This window comes from Crotalus tigris, unplaced genomic scaffold (assembly GCF_016545835.1).
Source record: "Crotalus tigris isolate CLP2741 ecotype Arizona unplaced genomic scaffold, ASM1654583v1 scf7180000017568.12009008, whole genome shotgun sequence".
Classification (NCBI taxonomy): Eukaryota; Metazoa; Chordata; class Lepidosauria; order Squamata; family Viperidae; genus Crotalus; species Crotalus tigris.
This window is the reverse complement of record NW_024096478.1, coordinates 9,822,373-9,843,619: the sequence shown is the minus strand read 5'-3', so window position 1 is coordinate 9,843,619 and position 21,247 is coordinate 9,822,373. Positions and strand designations below refer to the sequence as shown.

General features: G+C 36.4%; 1 protein-coding gene across 1 annotated transcript in view; it reads right to left on the bottom strand.

Annotated features, from left to right (window-relative positions):
* SLIT3 (slit guidance ligand 3) overlaps positions 1-21,247 on the bottom strand; it is a 567,201-nt gene that overhangs the window by 20,412 nt on the left and 525,542 nt on the right. Inside the window, exons 31-32 of the mRNA XM_039353305.1 lie at positions 14,579-14,819; positions 11,397-11,527 (exon numbers count right to left, since the gene is read on the bottom strand). Of these exons, the coding sequence (XP_039209239.1) occupies positions 11,397-11,527; positions 14,579-14,819 (372 nt within the window). The remainder of the gene's footprint in view (positions 1-11,396; positions 11,528-14,578; positions 14,820-21,247) is intronic.

Sequence of the window (21,247 nt, the reverse complement as noted above, 5' to 3'; positions counted from 1 at the left end):
ATGCTGTTGCAGGGGGGTCTACAACGATCAGAGACTGTTAGAGACAGTGGCTTGGCGAGAGATTAATGGAAGAAAACCACAGACACTGAACAGCGCACCACAGTTGAGCCAGCAATGCACAAAGACTGTGATTTTGGTAGAGAAAACAGCTATATCCTACAACAAGAAGATTGTGTTAAAATTACAGCTGACTCAAGTGTCCTCGCATTGATCCTTCAAAAACAATGCCACAGATGAAAACAATCAACCAGATAAGCACATTACTTGAAACATAGGACAATAATTTCTTAGCATTCCTACACCGGTGGCAATATTATTACAGATAAAAGTTTCAGTAGCAGTTACAGATTGTTATAACTTCACAAATGAGATAAATATATGAGCTTGGGAAGTACAACTAAAGAAAGGTGCAGTCTGATGCTTTATTTCTAGATGGCAGTAGAGCATCACAAGAATTTAATTTTTAGACTGAAAAAGCAAAATTGTACTGCTTGCCTATTACCCAAATCAGAACGTAAACAAATAACAGAGGAATATAAGTTAGATCAGGATAAACTACCACCTAAATTAAAGCTTTCTAAGAAGGGAAAAGAATGAGGCTGATCCCTACAATTGGCAAAGTGACATCTGAATAATTGTAAATGATCTAGGATTGCCAAACACATCTAACGCTCCTTCAAAAGTTATTTTGGTAAGAAATAGCAATATGGGGATGTGCGTGTGAGAGAAAAAGAAAAATTAAAATGGGAATTGGATTGGTTCCAATTTTTGTGTTTGGATTCAAAAAGCCAACGCTTGTCTTAACAATTGTTTGCCAACCAATTAGAAACAGTTCTCTAGTTTTCACTTTGGGCTAAATTCCAATAAACCTATTAAAATGCTGTATACTAAGTAGAATCTGCCTTGTTTAGAATCATTCCTCTGGAATTCACAATATATACTTTTTCAAACTTATTGAAATATAAACACTTTTCAAGATAGCCAGCTGTATTTCATTTGATACAAGAAAATAAAATAGCCATATTCCATCTATATTCAAAGGGGGGGGGAAAACGCTCTTAAAAAACAAATGACAATTTATGGGAAATGGCTGTCAGCAAAACTTATCAAAGATAGGGTGAGAGAATACAATACAGTTCCTATACTAAGCCACTTTGATAACCTTCATCCAGTTCTCAGAAAGAAATCAAATTAAATGGTAAATGATAATTACGATTCATGACAATGGTATTGAGAGAACAGCACTGACTATTCAGGAGGATAATAGAACAATAATATTACTTATCATTGTATTATCATTATGGATTTATTCACTCATTTGCTTATTCAAAATTATTCTTACTTTTGTGGGTTTATTCTCCTAATAACTTCATAATAATATATTCTCATAATAATATATTAAAATGCATTCTAAAAGAGACATTGTAAAAAAGATAGTACTTCTGATACAAGAGCAAAAAATGGAAATACTTTGTCATATAACTTTGGTCATATTTCCTTTCATCCACAACAAACCTTTATTATGACCTTTAGGTCTGAAAACATTACATAGAAGTACATACAAATAAAATTATTAGTAGGATTAAAAAGTGGGTATAAAATGCAATAAAATTACAAACAATAAAATCAGCATAATAGAAATAATACGATGCAAATAATATAAGCGACAATCCCTAAGATTGGTGCTAATCTTCAGTCATATTTGGAGGACAAATAGAATAAATAATTGTGAAAAATTGGGCAACCTGAAAAGATACATCAGAGTCCTGTTTGGTTAGAAGAAGTGATAGATAAGCATTGTGCTCTCTACCAAGGTATTTTTTTTAAAATGGGATAAGCAATTAGGATGGACGTAGACATTATCTTGTCTGTGTCCACCTAGGGCTTAATGTGATAACATTGAGCCCTAGGTGGACATAGCCAAAATAATGTCTTGTATATAATGAGTAAGAAAGTCACAACCAATGGATCTAATCCAACATATTGCAACAGGAGATGTACAACCATATTCCAAAAAGAGCTAAAGTATGTTCTGTTTCTGATTTCAGAAGGTCAAGAATCCCTGGAGAATTTGAAATTTAGAAGAGAGCTTACACTCATGTTCCATTGCATCCTGTCTTAAAAAATAAGCATCACTAGAATAATGTCACTTATCTGCTACTTTATAAAACAGTGATTTTGGCTTTTTCTGTGCTTCATGAAATGGTTTTGCTTTGCCTACTAAAACAAGTTTTGGTTCATTTTATTTAAAGCTGTGCTTCTCTTATTCTCAATAAAAGCAAGAAAACCACATAGAGGTGATTATTTGAAACAGAACCTACTGTAGGGGAGGCAGTTTGGATGGTTGTCCTGAACAAACAAAATCAGGCTTATCTTTCTCAGCTGATTTCCAAGAAAGAAAGAAAGAAAAAAAAAGAAAAGAAAGAAAGAAAGAAAGAGGGAGGGAGGGAGGGAGGGAGGGAGGACCGGAGTCCTTTTGTTTACAAACAATCTAATATAAAATAGCTAAGATTTTTCTGTATTTTATATTCAGGATGGAAACAAAGTATGAGCAACAAAACTAGGCCTGTGTTTATGTTGTACTGATTAAAAATAATAGTTGGAAAACACATATTTAAAAGTACATGCTTGATGCAGAAATGGTATGTATCACCTTTATTCTACTAAAAAGATTTGCAAGGGTTTCAGTTTGCACGCAGTTGCTCTATTGACAGTGCCTAGAATGGAAGATAATTAAAAATGTTCCCAGCTTGTGTAGAAGACAGAAAATAAAGCTGTTTAGCTGAAACTGAAAGCTGAACACTCTGAAAAAAATATCCTGCTGTCTCTTTAGAAACCAGATAGCTAGCCAGGAAATTAAATTGCTTCCACTTTATTAGTTGGGTTGCAACGTGTACTCATAAATTCAAAATTTCTATTCCAACTGTAAGAAATTAGGGGAAGTAAAAAAATTGTCCACTTTTCTGGATATTTAGTGTGCAAAGTATGTAGCAGAATAATAGAAATAATGATAACTACCAGTCCAATTCTATTGCTAGGCATTACACTCAACGCTCAAGTTTAGAAATAATGAAGTCTGCTGAAGTATTCCTTAAACGTTGGAAATAATTAAGAAAATAGGATAATTTAACCTTAATCATATATTTCCAAATTTAAGCTATAGTATGCATTTCCATAGGAAAATGGTACAGTGATGAATATATTAAATAATATTTGCTGCATACATAGCCTGAAGATCTCCAGAAAAGTAGATCCTTTTAGCTTTGAGCTATAGGGGGAAGTTCTTGAATGACAGTCCTACCAAAGACTAGGACTTCATCAATAATCCACTCAGACTTCAAGATAGGAAATAATGGTCTTTTAAAGAATTGGAGATTTAAATAGTACGAAACCTATCTTTGCATTAACAGCAGTTATGGTCTTGTGCACATCACACGGCCAATCAAACCTTTTCCATCTCCAGTTAATTGAATCACCCCTATGTGCCAATAGTGTACAATCTAGTTTGATCCCGATGGGGCTCAAGGTTTCATCAGTCTTCCATCTTTCTGAAGTATGTAAAATGAGGACCTAAATTGTTGAGAGCAATTTGCTGATTCTATAAACTGCTCAGAGACGGCTGTAAAGCACTATGAAGCAGTATATAAGTCTAAGTGATGTTGCTATTGCTATCTAGGATAATAAGGTCAGTCATTTCATATCCTTTTTTAGTCTTCCTAGTCACTGCAAAAGTAGTTGATGAATGTCACTGTCTTTTTCGGGTTAAAACAATTTTATAAAAAAGAAATATGTGGTAGCTTGAAGCTTGGTTCTTCTGAAGACAAAATTAGGAGAAGGCTTTCTTTATTTTTTTACCCCATGTGGTTAAGGAGAAAATAAAAAACCTAGCAGACAAGATACCTATAAAGATCTTTTTTTGCAGGATCCTTTTAGAACTTCCTTTGTCTTGAAAAGTAACAATCAGTATTTCTTGCCATTTGGATGACATGCTTAATGGGGTAAGTTAATTAAGTCCCAACCAATTCTGGAATATGTGGAGATAAAGTTAATTCCTTCTGGGGTAATTGTTTGGGTTAGTGTTTTATACAACATGTGAATCTTTCTATGTCTCTGTTAAGAATATAACAAAAAAAAAGGGCCTTTGACAGTTCCCTGGAGAAATTGCAATATCCCAGCATTGGATATGTTTAAAAGAGGTTGTCAGGATCACATCATTTGAATTTGTGACATCAGTTGTGTGGGGATGATAACTTGCTTTTTGCCTTGTTTTAAATATCTATCATTCAGTTAGATTTTAAGTATTGCATTAAATACAGTTCTAAAAATTTCAAATCTTGCACTCAATCAATTTCTAATATTGACTATAGACAAGGTTTTCTGGGAAATGGCAATTGGCTAAATTACATTATCTTAAATTGGGGCTTTTCAACCAGTGGTACACGTACCACCTGCAGTACTTTGGCACGTAGCAGGTGGTACGTGACCGTCCTAGAGAGATGGTTTTGGTGGAAAAGGGGAAAAAAAGACATCAGGGAAAGAGAAGGGAACAGAGAAGAAGCTGTGGAAGGATAGCTTAGCAGGCAGGGAGGAAAAAGAGACAGGGAAGAAGCAGCAGCTGTTGCTGGAAGAAAATCTCCCCTGGCTGTTTTCTCCAGCCAGGAAATACAATCAGTATTGATGAAATGAAAAGCAGGGAGACAAGCATGTCAGAAAGGAAGTGGGTTTATTTAGTTCTGGATCAGCTGGCAGCTTGATTGGGTTACCATAAGGATTTTTGTACAGTTTCTACAGCATTTTGTAATCCAGAGGCTCAGTTTGTGTGCTTTGGTTATTGGAATATTTTAATGTTTCAGAAAGGCTAGCAATGAGTCCAAAGTGTTGCCTTCCATAGGTTTAATCCCTTTAACAAATGTAATTAGTTTTACCCCTTTATCTTGAGTCTGTCCATGGCTTTAAGAAAGTTTTTATTGAAGGTAAACAGGCTTAATTTAAGGCTAAAGCTTTTTGTAATTGGACCCTTTCAGTCTCCGGTTGCAACATTGTGACACATTACACACCTGAGGCAGCTTAAATAAAAAAAAATAAAGTTTATGTGTTTCTTTATTATGGGAGGCTTTTGTGGGCCTTTCTTGCTTGCACTTGATTCCTGTGTCTTTAAGGGTACAGGGAAGGGATTGGGGGGAGTGCATTCTTACTACACTGTGGAAGGAGGGCAGGGAGGAAGAAGAGGAGAGGGAAAGAGGAAGAATGGCCGACCAGCTAGCTCAGGGGTCTACAAACTTAGCAACTTTAAGACTTGTGGACTTCAACTCCCAGAATTCTTCAACCAGCCTTTTTTCCTTTTTTTCTACAGTTTGTAATATTTTATTAGATTATAGAATAAAATGCAAAAATACAAAAGCAAATAGTAGGACACAGTGGGGAGGAAAAGGGGGGGAAAAGTGAGGGGAAAAGGGAAAAAGAACAGACTTCCTCCGTTGCAGTAGAAGGAAGCATCAACATTGAACCTCAACTTTTTACTTTTCCATAATATTATAAACTAGCCATTTCTATAACAACAAATGAATCTAATCAGTAAAACCCAAAATCTCCCCTTTTTTTTAGTCATCAAATTTTTGACACCTTGCTAAACACTTGTGGTACTCAAATATTGTCATGTCCTAAAAGTGGTACAATCTGTGAAAAGGTTGAAAACCCTGTCTTATATTGATAATAGATACTGTATTTTGTTTTAAAAAAAACCTGGAGATTGTAAAATTACATTTAAAATATTTAACATTCCAATAATAGTGAAGAACAAAACTATCCAGTGGGGAAAAGAAACTCTTCCCTACAAATGTCAGATATAATGAGAATTGTAATCCTTACTTTTCTTTCAAAGCGAAAAACTAGAGTGCTGAAAAATACTCTTCAAACATGAATAGTTAACAGAAACGAAAAATAAAGTAAGAAAATTTCTAGCAGACCTGAAAGTTTTACAAATAAATCAGGATGATATTAACACAGATACATATATACAGTAGTGGTAAAGCTTCCAATTTTAAAATTAAAAATTTCTGATGAGAAAGTCCTGATTTGATTAAAGGATTTTTTAGAAGCTATTTTTCTACTCTTTTTAAAGTCAGTGATAGAAGACAATACCTTTCATAATCTTTGACAAAAATGTGAACTGACTTCCACCTGACATACCTAAATATTCAGGAAAACATTAATGCAAACTTTGATCTTTCTATTGTAGGACACAAGGCTGAAGAAATCTGATTAAACTTGAAAGAAACCTCTGTCTCATATTTATTTATACATTCAGCATAATTTTAATAAAAATGAAAGAATATGAGCCTGGGAGAGATGCTTTTTCATTGTAGATATTATATAACTGTTTATATATCTATCTATCTATCTATCTATCTATCTATCTATCTATCTATCTATCTATCTATCTATCTATCTATATATATATATATATATATATATATATAATCAGCTATGCAAGTAAAAATATGACTCTTGGGTATGTTCATATTAAAATCAATAAATAGTCGAACACCAAGAGAATAAAATTATACAAAAGTTAAAAATGTTAAAACTTTTATTTACTAGACCTAGCTTTCGTCAAGAGCTCTTGACATCATCAGGGTGTAAACGGCAGTCGTTGGGAGGGCTTATATGCAGCCTCCAATCATTTGCACCCGGCTCTTGGATCATGTCATAGGTCCCAGCTGTGTGTGTTGTGATCCAAGTGTGTATCCTGCATTGGGGTGTGGTTGTTTCTCACCCCTTCTACGTATGCTGTTACGTGTGTCTTTCTCGCTGGTTCTAAAATTAGCTGGAGTATTTCCCCTTTCCTTGCAGTTAGTGCATGTTTCACTGGTTTCCCGTTTGTGATTCTGTCTGTCACGGGCGGTAGTTGCTGTTTTCTGCTTCCTTCTAGTTCCTCCCCCTCTGAGCCACGTTCCAATCCTTCTGTTCTCTTAGATCGTAGCCCCCATGTGCCATCCCGTCCTGCACCACTCTTCCTCCTATTCCTTTCCATCACTCCCTTGGATCTATCATCACTCTCCTCCCTATACTCTTGGGAGGAGTCGTTCTAGAGTGTGTGCATGTCAGTAAGGCATTGCCTAGCTCGTAACCGGTCAATCCGTTGCTCACTCCATTTGGGGCTTCCGTCCTCATCTTTCATCGGAGAATCCCTCAGGCACGCTCCATTCTGCTGTCCTCCCAAGGGATCAATCACAACGGAGCTATTCCTCTCCCTCCCACAATCCAGCCCAACTAGCGTAACGAGAGTGTCCATTTCACTCCCCGGGGGGTAAACCATTCCCCCCTGCATGTGCGATTGTAGTCCGAGCGCTCTATCGTATGCTGTATTTCCTAGGTCTAGTAAATAAAAGTTTTAACATTTTTAGCTTTTGTATAATTTTATTCTCTTGGTGTTCGACTATTTATTGATTTTAATATATATATATCTTGAATATATATATTCAAGAATATTGGTAAAAATGCGACTCCCAGGCATAATTATGAATAAAAGAATAAAACACGATCACCGGGAGGGTTGAAGTAAGAATACTTTACTGAAAATATACTATACTTATACTAAAAAGTTGCCAAGCTTTCGCTGGGGGAACTCCCCAGCATCGTCAGGGCTAAAAGGCCATTGCAATAAAGGTGGTTTAAGTAGGTTCAAGTAACGTTTGCGCACGGCTCCTAGACCGTGTTACTGGCCCTAATTGGCCAGCTGATAACCAAGATGTGTCTATAACATTATGTTCTTTTCTTCGGATGCCCTTCCCTATCCCTCCACTGTTGGTCTTTGGAGGTGTTAGTAACCTTACATCCCCTCCTCTTCCGATAATACCAACGCCTGCCGTAACGGGGGGAGGATTCAATCTGATGTTTTCTTGTGTCTTATGATGGGGATAGGGTTCCACTAACTGTGGGTTAATACAATTGGGAAGGGATATTAAGAAGTGAATAGAAGTGAAGAAATCCAGAAATGGCCACTTTGGTTCATTTTGATCTTCTAAGCAAGAGAGACAAGAATAAATTGTCTGATTAGATAAAAATTACAAGAGAGACAAAATAGGGATTTTTATGATTCTGGGAAAATGGGACTGTGTGAGATTAGAGCAACAGATACTAAAAGGAGATTTGGAAATTCATCAGTAAGAGAGGGAGGGAGGGAGGGAGGCAGAGGGAGGGAGAGAGGGAGGAAGGAAGGAAGGAAGGAAGGAAGGAAGGAAGGAAGGAAGGAAGGAAGGAAGGAAGGAAGGAAGGAAGGAAGGAAGGAAGGAATTACTGTCTGCAGTCATCTGCCAGGCTCTGTTATAGTCATAAATAGATAAATATATTTTCTAGAATTTCTGGATTTCTGGAACTTGCTAATGACTTAGTAAATTTTCTGTTTCATATATGAGAGTGTCAAGGCCTGCCATATTCCACAAAAGAGCAGCCTAAGGAGTGAGGCATTATGGAAGTCAAAGTTAAAAACAGCAAGAATTACCAGCTTATCTAGTGCTACCTTAGATGAATTTATATTTTCAGGCTGGTGTCTCCTAACATCTCAGTCTGCTTCCAATAATGGGAGCAGCTTAGCAGAAGTGGGATTTTTAACTTACTTTGGGAAGGTGCATTGAAAATCTCATGACACTTGTCAATCCAAAATTCTTTGTGTTCCAATAGCACAGTTATAACCCATACCATTTGATACCACTTTAGAGATACTGCTAAGAAAAAGAAATGTTGATTTACCAAACAGAAAGAAAAAGGAATTGGATCTGTTCCCATTCTAAATCCCAATCACTAAATAGATCTAATCCATCTAAGGAGCTCCCTGTGTCCGGTCTGCCGACATTATTTGGCTGCAGTTTTTCCTCCCTGAGCACAGTTTTTTTCCCTTTTGAGGTTGACACTAATCCTCATTCTGCTATAGTCCTTAAACTAATAAAAGATTAGAATGACATTTCCAAAAGGGCATCACATTAGCAGCAGCTTTCACCATCTCCTCAGATCACATGGTGCAACACACCATTAGTGAACAGGCCATTAATCTTATGGTAATGAAGGGTACAGGAATAATGAGGAGCCTAAATCTTAGTGCCACAGGTAACTTTGTGATATCAGAAACAGCCCCTTGTCACCACAGCATTCTGCAAGCAACAAAAGAGAACAAGCACCCACTCTGATCAGTCACCGTGTGTGTTGTCTGCAACTAATGAGCCGTCTCCTATGCTCTAATTAATGTCATAAAACTGCTTTAACAACTCTGCCTATGGTATAATGTGGAATCAATTAGGATTAGCTGCAAAATAAAGAGTCTGTTTTTGTGGCTTTCCCACCAGGCTATAATCACTAGTGAAAGTAACCAACAAAAACCCTTATGATGGTTAGACATACTTGCTGAGACCTATTGACAGCTCTTTCAGTTCCACTATAGAGTTTGCTGAAGAAAAATGTACTGCCTAATTAGTCAATATACCATCTAGCATAGAAAGCAGCCTCCTGAATTTGATTCTATTCTCTTGCAAACCATGCAGCTCTAAAAGAAACAGATGGCAGTGCCAAACTGAGCTAATTATCCATCCTCCTGATTTTTTGTGTATTAACACTTTTCTCATGGAAGTTGGGGATTCTGTAAGCAGTTTCCTGTTTCTCCCTATTTAAACTGCAATCCTTTTAAATATTACTATGTAGGGCAAGGAGTTCCCTTTTAAAAAGAAGATGTTTGTGTAGGCTTCTCTAGGGCACGGTATATTGCCAGAACGTTGGGTACAGAAAAAGGCCCACCTGATTGGTTTGTTATTTTTCAGTGTCTTCATTGATATTATGGGGTACTTTCAAATAAGATTATTATTCTACAATGTCCTGCTGCATTCGTGAAATGTTATAGGAAGACTCCATTGCCATTTTCTATTCATAGCTTAACAAAGTTGTCTTGCTCTTTTTGACTTTTTTCTTAGCATTTATAAAACTTTGCTAAAGATGGAAAACCAGAATGGCTGCAGAAGGCTTCTGGGTTAGGCACTGCTAGAAACCATTCATCAAAATGTATCCTTTGTGTGGCTGAGAATTTGCCACATACCTGAGTTTCCCATAGCAAACAATTGTAAAACATTGGATATGACATAACAGTTTTATGATTTGCTTTTCATTGCTGATCCCTTCTGTCCTTCCATGACTGCTATATGGTATGTTATATATTTTTACTGTAGAATGAGCCACTCTGTGTTTCTTTAACAGCCACAGATGGTACAGTGTGCATTTAAACCAGCAGAATGGGATATACTTGTTTTACAAAAAACAGAAATGAAACAAACCACACACTAGTCTGAACTGGGCTTTCCCCCATTAACCTATTACAAAGAGGTTGCAGAACACGCATAACTCATTTACATGTGTGTAGGAGAACAATCAATTTGTTTTGGTGAGTAGGAATGACACAAAAAGTGTTTGTAATATTTGATGGCCACCAAGTCTGCTTCAAGAAAATATTTTTAATTGTCCCAAGTAATAGCTTTGATGCTTTTTTTTTTTTAATGCATTCATTCTGGATGTAGCTTGGCTTCCTTGTGAAATCATTTACTACAATTTGCTCTAAAGCCATCTCAGCAGCACACATGCTGTTTATGACAGTAGCAGCAGGCAATCTGGGGAAGGAGCCAGGTGGTGAATTCATGATTTATCAACTGCCTCATGGCCCCAAAGGAAAGACAATTCAGCCACACAATAACCAAAAAACAAGACAATGTGGTACACAATTAAGGTGTCATAACCATATCCAGTTTTTTAAAACGATTGACATGAACGAGTCTATCTACAGGAAATAGATTTGAATTAACTATTTGGTATAATTTCCTATAAGAATTGTCAAGGGAGAGGGGGAGGGTTTGGTTGCCTCATTCTGTTATGTCTTTCTTTACTGGAGGCTGGAAAGCTATTTGTCCAAAGTGCTTTAGCAGATCATGCATCAAGTGGTTAGTTGGGTTAGATGACTTCTGAGATCTTTTCAATTCTTTGATTCTTGGATTCTATGAATTCAACTGAAAACAATTAGTTTCTGAAGCTTTCCTTGAAAACGATGATGAAGAAAGAATCAAAATGTGTCCTCAGAACAAAACTGAGCTTATACAGTAATATGAGATTGGTGAAACAATTAAATGAAGGTCTGTTATTTATTTTTCACTTTGATTACTGAGGATGGTTGGTTGGCTGGCTGGCTGGCTGAGGATTGTTTCTCTTGCTAACACTGCCACTTGTTCTGGAATCCAGTAAAAGCAGATTTCCAAAGCAGAAAACATATACTGTCTAATATGGTATTAACATTATTAATGTAATGCTTAATTATATTGTTAATATAATGCTTTTTGACTAATTCTAAGTCAGTCAGACAGACTTACCTGTATATAGTTATAGGTGGAGCATTCACTGTGTCATAGATAAGTCTCACATGCCCTTGATACAATTCTAAAGCCAGGGGATCATTGTCCCCTTTGTATAATAAGATGCCATTGTCCTTATCAGTTGCTACCTTTGAACAGAAGAAAAAGAAAATAATGATATAAGAGCAGGCAAATATGTACATTCCCTACATTGTAACTACATATTGTTTTTTTAAATGGTTAACTGGCTGGCTCAGGAATTCTGGGAGTTGAAGTCCACGAGTCATAAAAGAGCCAAGGTTGCCTACCCCTGGTCTATGGTATCCCAAAGAAAATACCTTCTGTGTACCATTGAATATTAGGATGTAGGTTACTGTTACCACGATGCACATTATAACTTTCTCCACAGAGTTTTCCTAGTACAAGTGCTCACATTTAATAAATGGAATTCCAACACTTGTTAGTCATGTCAGAAAGATAGTCGGAATACTGGATTGTGGAGTGAGGGTTGTCTCAGATAAATACCCCTCAATTCAGTTTTGAAGAGAGTTATGAGCATATAGAGCTTGACATGTTGAGTGATGCAGCGCAGCAGAGGCTAAGCTGGAAATTCTGACTTTGCTTGTTGTTAACTTTTATGGTTATCTTCTCCACCCCCAAAGCTTGCACACCAGCTAGCAGAGCTGTTTTAAAAGATGTAACTCAGACATAGTTTTCCAACATGTTTCTAGTAACTTTAAAAAAATCCCCAGTGTTACTTAGGAAAGAATTTCTTCCCCAGCTATAAGAGATTTATAGGCAACATAATACTTTTTTAGAAACTTATTAACACATAGACTCCTTATAAAAACAGCCACCTTACTGAAAGAATTTAGAAATTTTATAATTTTTATAGCCTGCCCAAAAAGGAAAGATTAGGTTTGTGTATGTGTGGTGAGTTATATTACATTAAATCTTATAAAAAAATAAGAATAATAATATAACCCTCTCCCAATATAGATTCTCTTTTTGTGAGCTTTAAAGTCAGTCTAGATTCCTGCTGACTGCCTGAGCATGTCCCTGTAATTTTCTTGACAAGATTTCAAAAGTAGCGCTGAGAGAGAGGGGCTGGGCCAATGGCATCCAACTTGAGAGTCTAAGGTGAGTCTAGAATGCACAGTTTTCTGGTTTCCAACCTGACACCATAACCATTACTCCAAACTGGCTCCAAGAAAGTTATTAGTAATATTTAAATAGGGTTGAGAGTTCAGCAAAAATAAGTTATTTTCAGAGATCTCTGACAGTAAATGCCATGAGGATGGAGACACAAAGTGAGAGGGCCACTTGCCATCTCATCCATGTTCCTATAACTTCAGATATACAGTAGGAGGACTTTAAAATGCCTTCTGGAGATGTTACCATAGGATGGGTACATTCAATTTCAGGAAGGTTGTATCTACAGGGCTGAAAGAGACTGAATGTGAATAAGTATTGTGCATATTTTGAAAGTGATTTGGACTTTCCTCTATCCTATTTTTCAGTCTTTTTCTGTGTGATCATAAGCATAGATGCCTCTACTTTAAGGAATCAACACCCTCCCCCCTCTCGTGCAAACTTTGTGTGGCAAAGTCTATACTCACAATGCGGGTAAAGCCAGGATTTATTTTTTGTGGGGACTCTCAAGTGTTAAATCATGAGTTCAAGCATTCTGTTAAATCTCTACCAAACAGAAGGCCACCATTTTGGTCCTTAATAAACCCTAAATTCTTCCCTCCCCCCACAAAAGGACTTTTCTTTTTGTTCTATTTATTCTATCCATTCGGAGGACCACTGGAGGGTAAAAAGATTCTGACATGTTTCACATGATTCTGGGCCACACCTTTTCCCTCCATTTTTTAAGAGTGCAAGTGACTATTTTTTTAATTTTTTTTGTACAACCCACTTACTGGGTTGTATATAGTTACACCCACTTGCTTTTAAAGAAAGGCCTTGAAATTAAAACCAGTACTTCTACCAACAATATATACTAGTTTCAATTATATCTATCCACTATATCAGTGGTTCCCAGCCTTTCCTATACCCCGCACCCCTAGAACGCTTCTGATATATTCTCGCACCCCTTACAAAAGTTCAAAATAACGGCAATGTATTATGTATATACACTATAATTTTGAAAACCCAAGTTTTCGCACCCCCTGGAATATCATCTCACACTCCCAGGGGGTACGAGCTCCCCTGGTTGGGAACCCCTGCTCTATATATTATGGCTGTTTCAAAACAACAAAATAAGTAATAATATATAAATGTTATAAAAATCACATTAAAAAAAGGTTTTCTGAGCTTGTAAGCTGAAAGTTGCTTTTTATTTATCAGCTTTCATTTCCTTAGGAAAGACTTCTGAATCCTGTTTCAAGAGATGCTTACTTAAAACTATTTTTTTTTTTAATATGAGTGGCAATTAACTACCAGATGGAGAAGCAATGTTTTAACTGGGAAATAAGCTTTGAGAACACCATCTGTGTGAAATTCATGTAGTAAACAAGTCTGGCTTTCATATTATCATCCAAAATACATTTTTATCAGAATTCTTTTCTGAAATAAATGTAAAATGTGAGCTATGTAAATTATGCCCTGAGCTCATAACTCATGTGACATATTTTACTCTTTTATACATGCAGAACTAGACAAAAGTATATTAAAAAAAAGTCTTTAAAAAAGCAAAATAAGATCATTTGTCTACTTTCTGTATTTTGGAGAAAAGTCTGTGATGAGACAAAAAATAGATCTCTTACACTATGAGTTGTACAGACTGCATTGTAAAATGAAGCAGATTGATTTAATAAGTTGCTAAAAATATCAGTTGTTACAGGTGATTTATCAATTTTTTCCAGCAAAGTGAAGTCTGTAACTGTCCTTTGATCAAGGACTATATGTGGCTTTGGAGAAGCTGTAATTAGAACAATAAATAACTTAATCTTACGCAATTAATATGGTCATTTCCAACATATTTAATAATGTTATCTTTTGGTTACATTACAAAATACAATCCTGGCATATTTAGGACTGCATGAAACCATAAGGCTTTAGGTTGTGTACATCTTTCTAATTTATTTATTTGTGTTGCACACCAGGGATGAATGTAATGCTTTCATTGACCTTTGCTTAAGCTCTTTGCAGTAGCTGGGTTGAGAAAAGTTTATAATATTATCTGCAAAACCTACTTGAAGCGAGATGTTTGCTTGAGGACGGATTTTGGCTGGTGGAAGCTCGACGTAGGAATCCTTCCCAACAAAATTGACGGTAATGAGTTTCTCACACTTCTGGCCAGCAAAACCTGCCAGGCAACGGCAGACTGGTTCCTGCTGCACAACAATACATTGCGCTCCATTTTGGCATTCATAATAATCACAAGGACTGGTTTGGAGGAGAACCATGGGTGGTGGATTTTCACAGAAGAGTCCACTTGAAAAATAGAAAATGGTCAATGTTAACTTTAGATGCAAAAGCATTAAACAGAAGTTTAATGACAAGTGGTTTATATAAATATCTGTTGCTGTTAGAGGATACTTCAAGTTTACAAATATTGGTCCAAACATTAATATTTCCAATGAATATTTCAATATTTTAGGGGATTCTAAGAACATCTGCATATGGAACAGCTATATCACAATAGACACCACCTGATTTTGAAGAAAATATTTTGTACTAATGAAGAAATGTTCTAGGGAAAAACAATATATTTATTTATTCATTCAATGTCAAGCGCCAGGAAAATCAGAAGGCCTAGACAGGTCAAATGAGTATAAAGATTTATTGCAAACTTAAGCTCTCTGCAATAATTTGAACTATTAACGGTTAAAGCAAATTGGTGGTAGATAAGAGTGAAAAGAATTCAAGGTGGGTCAAACTTAAATCTCTTGTGGAAATGAAGAGACTCATGACTGATGGTACGTTTGAGCCCCTCTGTCGGGCTCAGCCTGGTCATCTCCTACATTCAATTTTTATTGTCATCCACCTCAACCAAGTTGTCAAAGTTCCAGCTGGCGATCCCAATGAAGTAACCACACCTGAGACATTATGATCTCTAATGCAAAATTTTATTGAGCACAGCATACTGGCACTAATGAATGGAAAACCAGCTCTGGCAATATGGCGCCAGAAAGATAGTCAAAAGAGTAAAGTTTCCTTTCCCTTTCTGACACTTCAAGTCACATTGTCCAATTAATCTCTGCTTGCCATAACATCTCTTCTGCGACCTTGCTTCCCAATGGATAGAAACCACTTGTGCATTCCATACATTCCCCTCCCCCCTCAGAACTGTTGGCAAGCTAGAAGTGGCATGGCTGTCCTAGTGCAAGCAATCTTCGTAGCTTAACACAAGTGATTCTGGGTGGCATATAATCATACTGTAGGGATAACAATTCATTTAATATGAAAACAATCCTAAAAATAATAAAAATCATATAAGGGAACATTACATATTAATAATTTCTTCTATATTAAGCATCTTCCAAGTCTCCTGATTTCCTTTTAGTGGAAAACTTTCCATTCAGTTATATATCTTGACCAAACCAGAAAGGACAAAAATTGGTCTTCCAAAATAATGGTTACATTAAACAATACATCAGGAGTATTTGACTGTGAAATATTCAGTTAAGGTAGAGCAGATATATTGTAATTCTTTAAATCAGGCAAATTGCCATTATTCCCACTGTATCTGGAGGGCATCAGGGTGAGCTTTATAAGAAAAAAAAAGGCCAAATTAAATTAATCTTTCAAAATTAAACTATGTATTTCAAAAGGTTTCTTTAAAAATAAGACTGTCTTGAAATAAAGTAAAATAAAACCCTGTGTGGAATGTTTTAATTTTTCAATTAAAGCATACAGTTCTTTCTTATCACTGTTTCTTAAACACGTGCTATGCAGTTACCACACTTGTGTACTTTAGAAATACAACTCATTTTTAATTTGTTTTTTTGTTTTTGTCTTTCCTTTTATTTTTCTTTTATTCTGATCAAAAACTGATCAGACAATGTCAAATGTGAATCTGAGTTTTTTTTCCCAGTGACATCTAGCCTTTTTAAAAATTAGTATTAACCATATATCTTGTGCTGACAATGTTGATATTCAAGAAGAAATGACTACAGCCAGAAATCTGAGGTAGACTAGAAATGTTGCATGGGATGAGAGGTTCTTAATCAGTCAGTGTTGCCATCATTCCAAACCGATTCCCTACATTATATTTTCAAGAGAAAAAAGTTCTAATTTTATCTTTCAAGAAAAGGTATGATATATGTATGCCTCAATTATGTTTGTATGTGTTTTGGAAAAAATTGTCAAGAAGACAGAGAGGTTATAGACTTTAAGCTCTTTCCCCAAACTTATCTTCTGGATCTGTCTTGTCTCTCTCATTAATATCTTTCAAAATATCAGCAATTCAATAACAGCAGCAAAATATACTTTAATGCTTCTGCCTTCATTTTGAATTAGCTGCCATTTGCCTATTATTGAATTGGCAGAAAAGTTAAAACAATATAAAACTTGCTGCTACCATAGCTTTCCCCTCTCCTGCCTCAATTTTCTTTGTTCCAAGTCGCCATCAAATAGTGTTTCCTAATTATTGGATCCATTTAGTTCAATGAAAATTCCTGGGAATAAAAGTGTTATTAGAAGATGGCACACCACTTTGAAGCATTCCAGTTTCCTCTTTATAAAATGTGGGTAAATGCAGGTCTGGCAGGAAACTTGGAGGAATTAAAGGAATCTCTGCAGACAAAGGGATGTGTGCTAAGTGCCACACATAGAATATGGATGTTCAACTATGATTCACAAAGTAAAATGGCTGAGGTCATTCAAGATTATATGGGAAAAAATGACACTCTAGGATAAATGTGACGATGCATTTCTAGAACAGTGGTCCCCACCCTTTCCAGCTCTGTGGACCAGCAGCAGCAGTGGCGGTAGTGGCAGAGGAGGGAGAGGGCATGTTTTTGCACATGCACCTGCCGCTTGAGCAAATGGAACTTTGCATGCGTGTTCACCTGCCGCTTGCATGTCTCGGTTCTCAGTGGGTTGGGGACCTCTGTTCTAGAGTAGATTTTAGAATAATATTTACACTGTTTCATTCTTTTTTGCCTTAATTGCTTTTCCAAGTAGTTTTCTAGTCACTGGTAGGCCAGTGATGGACACTACAATAAAAATACACTATTGCTAGATGTAATATTTGCAAAGAACTACTGTGTTCATTTATGAACAAGTTACCTGATTGTTTTTTTTTGTAAATTAATATTCTGAGCTCATCCAGTTTTCAAATCCTCCATATGGAGCACATTAATCAGGCAATGATAAAGTTGAGAAGGACATTTATTTTTCCCCCTCCTTTTGTAGAGAAATCCATCAATATCACATGGCCTATGTTTTTTTACTAAGTTGTTAAACAAAAACTTTCCAAAACTAGCCAATCAATTGAGGAAGCATATCATTACAGGTAGTCCTCAATTTACATCAGTCAATTAGCAACTGTTCAAAGTTATGACAGATTTATCATAACATGAGACTCAGTACTTCTGAATCAGATTCAAAGTTCTGATGGCCATTTGGGGAACATGGCAACCAGCCCACATTTAGAGTTGTTTGCAATGTCCCATGGTCATGTGATCATGATTTATGGTTTTTTTTATGGGAAACTGTATTTACTTTTGGTTTTGGGGAAAAAACATCCATGCAGACAATAGGTTTGCTTAATGACTCTGCATTCGCTTAATGGCCATGGATTTTCTTAACAACTGCTGCAAAAAATGTCATAAAATTGGGTCAGTTATTGATCCACTTAACGATCAGCACAACTTACAACCATAATTCCAGGCTCAATTATTGTCTAATTATGTAATTTGGAACCATTACAAGTTGAGAATGATTAACGCAATGAAAGTCACACCATTTCATTTGAAAGATACAAAGCGTATGTGTTTGCCAGTGAGGCATTTCATTGTGAAAAGAAAATAGGAGTATAAACCAACTGTCAGCAACTGGGAGAAAGCAGTGTAGTAATCTATTTATGATGCAACAGTATCATGGATAATTATGGCCAGGTCTGAGTAGCACAGATTTTATCAGCCTATTATATATAATAGTGTCTCCATACTATATTATGAAACTGCACCATTGCTAATGCTAATATGCAAAACATAATCAGAACTACCAAGTTTCAAAGCTGAGGGCTTTAATCTGAAACCAGGTCCATTGCAAACATAAACCAAATGAACAAAAGAACCCATACATTCTGTATTAAAATTCAGTCCTATTAATAGTATAGGCAAAGGTAGTTAGAGACAACCTTGAATAAATCCCAAGAACCTCAATAGCAATTCTAGCATGTTCAATGCTCTCAAAGATTTATATATCATTTTCTTCAAAGCCTGTGTAAAATCAAAATTCAAAACTATTTTTCAACATTTCTTACCTTGTGCAACTCAGCTATCTTCTCTCATATGAAACACAGTTTAACGTTTTTTGAAATGCATTAGCATATTTCTTCATCTATCTCAAGTTTGTCTACCTGCATTGCATAGACCTGCTCCAAAAGCTGCCTGAGACAGTTACTGCATGGAGTCCCAACATAAAGTATAACTAATGCTAACTGAAGCCTATCTCTGCCCATGTTTTGGAAAGTCTGTTTTTCAAAGCTTTGTTACTGCCAATTTTTGATTCAGTCAGATTCTTTGAGTGGATACAATTTACAGTTCTCAGTAGGAGAACGCCTATAGCATGTAGCAAGACAGCAGGTTGCATTTACTCTACTGATCAAGCATTAGCTGCATAAAGTCAATCTATAAAGAATGTTCTGAAAAGCCAGGGCAATCTGACTCTGATTCCAAAGCTTAATACCAATCATGAAAATGATTTTTTAGCAGTAACCTAGCGGGTAGGGAAAACTTCTCCAACTTGATGACTTCTAGATATCTTGGACTTTTAACTTCTCCAATCATGGGAAATCATCAAGTTGGGAAAATTTAAGAAAGTGAAATGCTAGAAGATTCTTCTTCCCAGCTTTGTATAGCTTGTTATATCTGCTGGAATTTGTCGTGGTCAACATAGACCAATCACCTAGTTTCTTGTTAGCTAATAGAGTCAATTGCATAAGGAGTATACAGGAAGCAAACAGGTGGCAAAGGTCAGGTTTAAACTATCTATACCAGACATGTCAAACTCACGACGTCACGTGACGTTGCGCAAGGTATTGGGAGAGTTTTGCCATTGCCGGCAATGGGGTGGGCGCAGCTTCCGCATGACATGTCCGGCCCACGGGCCGGCAGTTTGACACCCCTGATCTATACTCTGTTTATTTTGTTTTTAATATGCCATTGAAAATACTTGACTTTAAATCTTATTACATTTTGTCAGTGCTTTTTTTGTAAAAAAAAAAAAAAAAAAAGTTGCCGGAACTAACACATGTCATACAACCCACCTTGCCTACCCTACAAGGTTCTGTCCAAAAAAGGTGCCGGAACTCCGTTCTGGGTGTTCTATGACAAAAAAAGCCCTGCATTTTGTATCTTTACCTCTATCTTAAATATAACAATACGTTTGCTATCTAGTTTGTCCAATCAGGAAGCTTTATTACATACCAATCAATAGGCCTGTGATTGATTTACTATTATACTACATGCTTCTTTGAGAGCTTTTCTTTTCTTTTTTTCAAGCCCAAAAGGAGGCTTTAAAAGTGAGTAAATACTTGTTTCCCAGATGATTGTAACAGCCCAATCCTGAACATGTAAATGAATTTTATGCTTTCAATGTTAACTACTCCTCAGAAACGATATATAGAATTGAGATCTGAACATTTATAGAACAACTCCAAGAAACTGCTATGGGAAAAAAATGGCCCCAGCTATGAATTGCTATAGTTTTAGTAACCCTACATCCCCCCCCCCACCATGTCTCTCTGTGCTATCTTATTTTCCAGACATGAAAAAACAAGGGAAGTTTTTAAAAAGATCTCTGAATTCAGGAGGATTCAATCTCAAATTGGTATGCCAAAGGACATCAATGGACAGATTCAAAAGTGACTGATTCAAAGTAGATCCAATAAAGATGGAAGTAATATACTAAAATACTGTGATGAAGAAACGCTAACATCCAATTCCTGGGAGGGATGCATGAAGAACTTTGAGAGTGTATGCCAGAAGTATGTACAGTATGCCAGGAGTATATATTCACAGTGGGATTAACCAAGGCACAAAGGTCATCCCAGCTGCCCAGTTAAAGGAAGCATGCATCTATATTCATTAGAGTTTGGAAAAAAGAATAGAATAGAGCTGGGAGGGAACTTAGAGGTCTTCTAGTCCACCCTCTGCTCAAGCAGGAGAACCTATACCATCTCAGAGAGATGATTGTTCAGTCTCTTTTTGAAAATTTCCAGTGATGGAGTGCCCACGATTTCTGGGGGTAAGCTGTTCCACTGGTTGATTGTCCTCACTGTTAGGAAGTTATAGATCTTATAGTTATATAAGAAAATACCAGAAGTGGATGATCATCTTACTGACAATGGCAAAGACATCAATTCATGTTAAGTGGCAGAAGCCCCTGTATTTTTGCTAAGACAACCACATGGACAGAAACTATAAAATTACTAATGACATAGTGCTGGGTGAGGGGTCCTTCAGGTTAGATAGCACTCAACATGCTACCAAAGAAGAGTTGAGGATCTTTCAGAGTATGAATGATGTATATAACAAGGCTTGATTAAAGCTTTTAAGAGTTGTTGATATTGTTGCTGATGTTATCATACATGAGAAGAAAATCTGGAACAGCAAAAAATAGAACTGCAATGGGAGCATTGACCTACAAGAAACCTGAACATGGGAATCCAAGGAGCTTTTTCAGGAGGC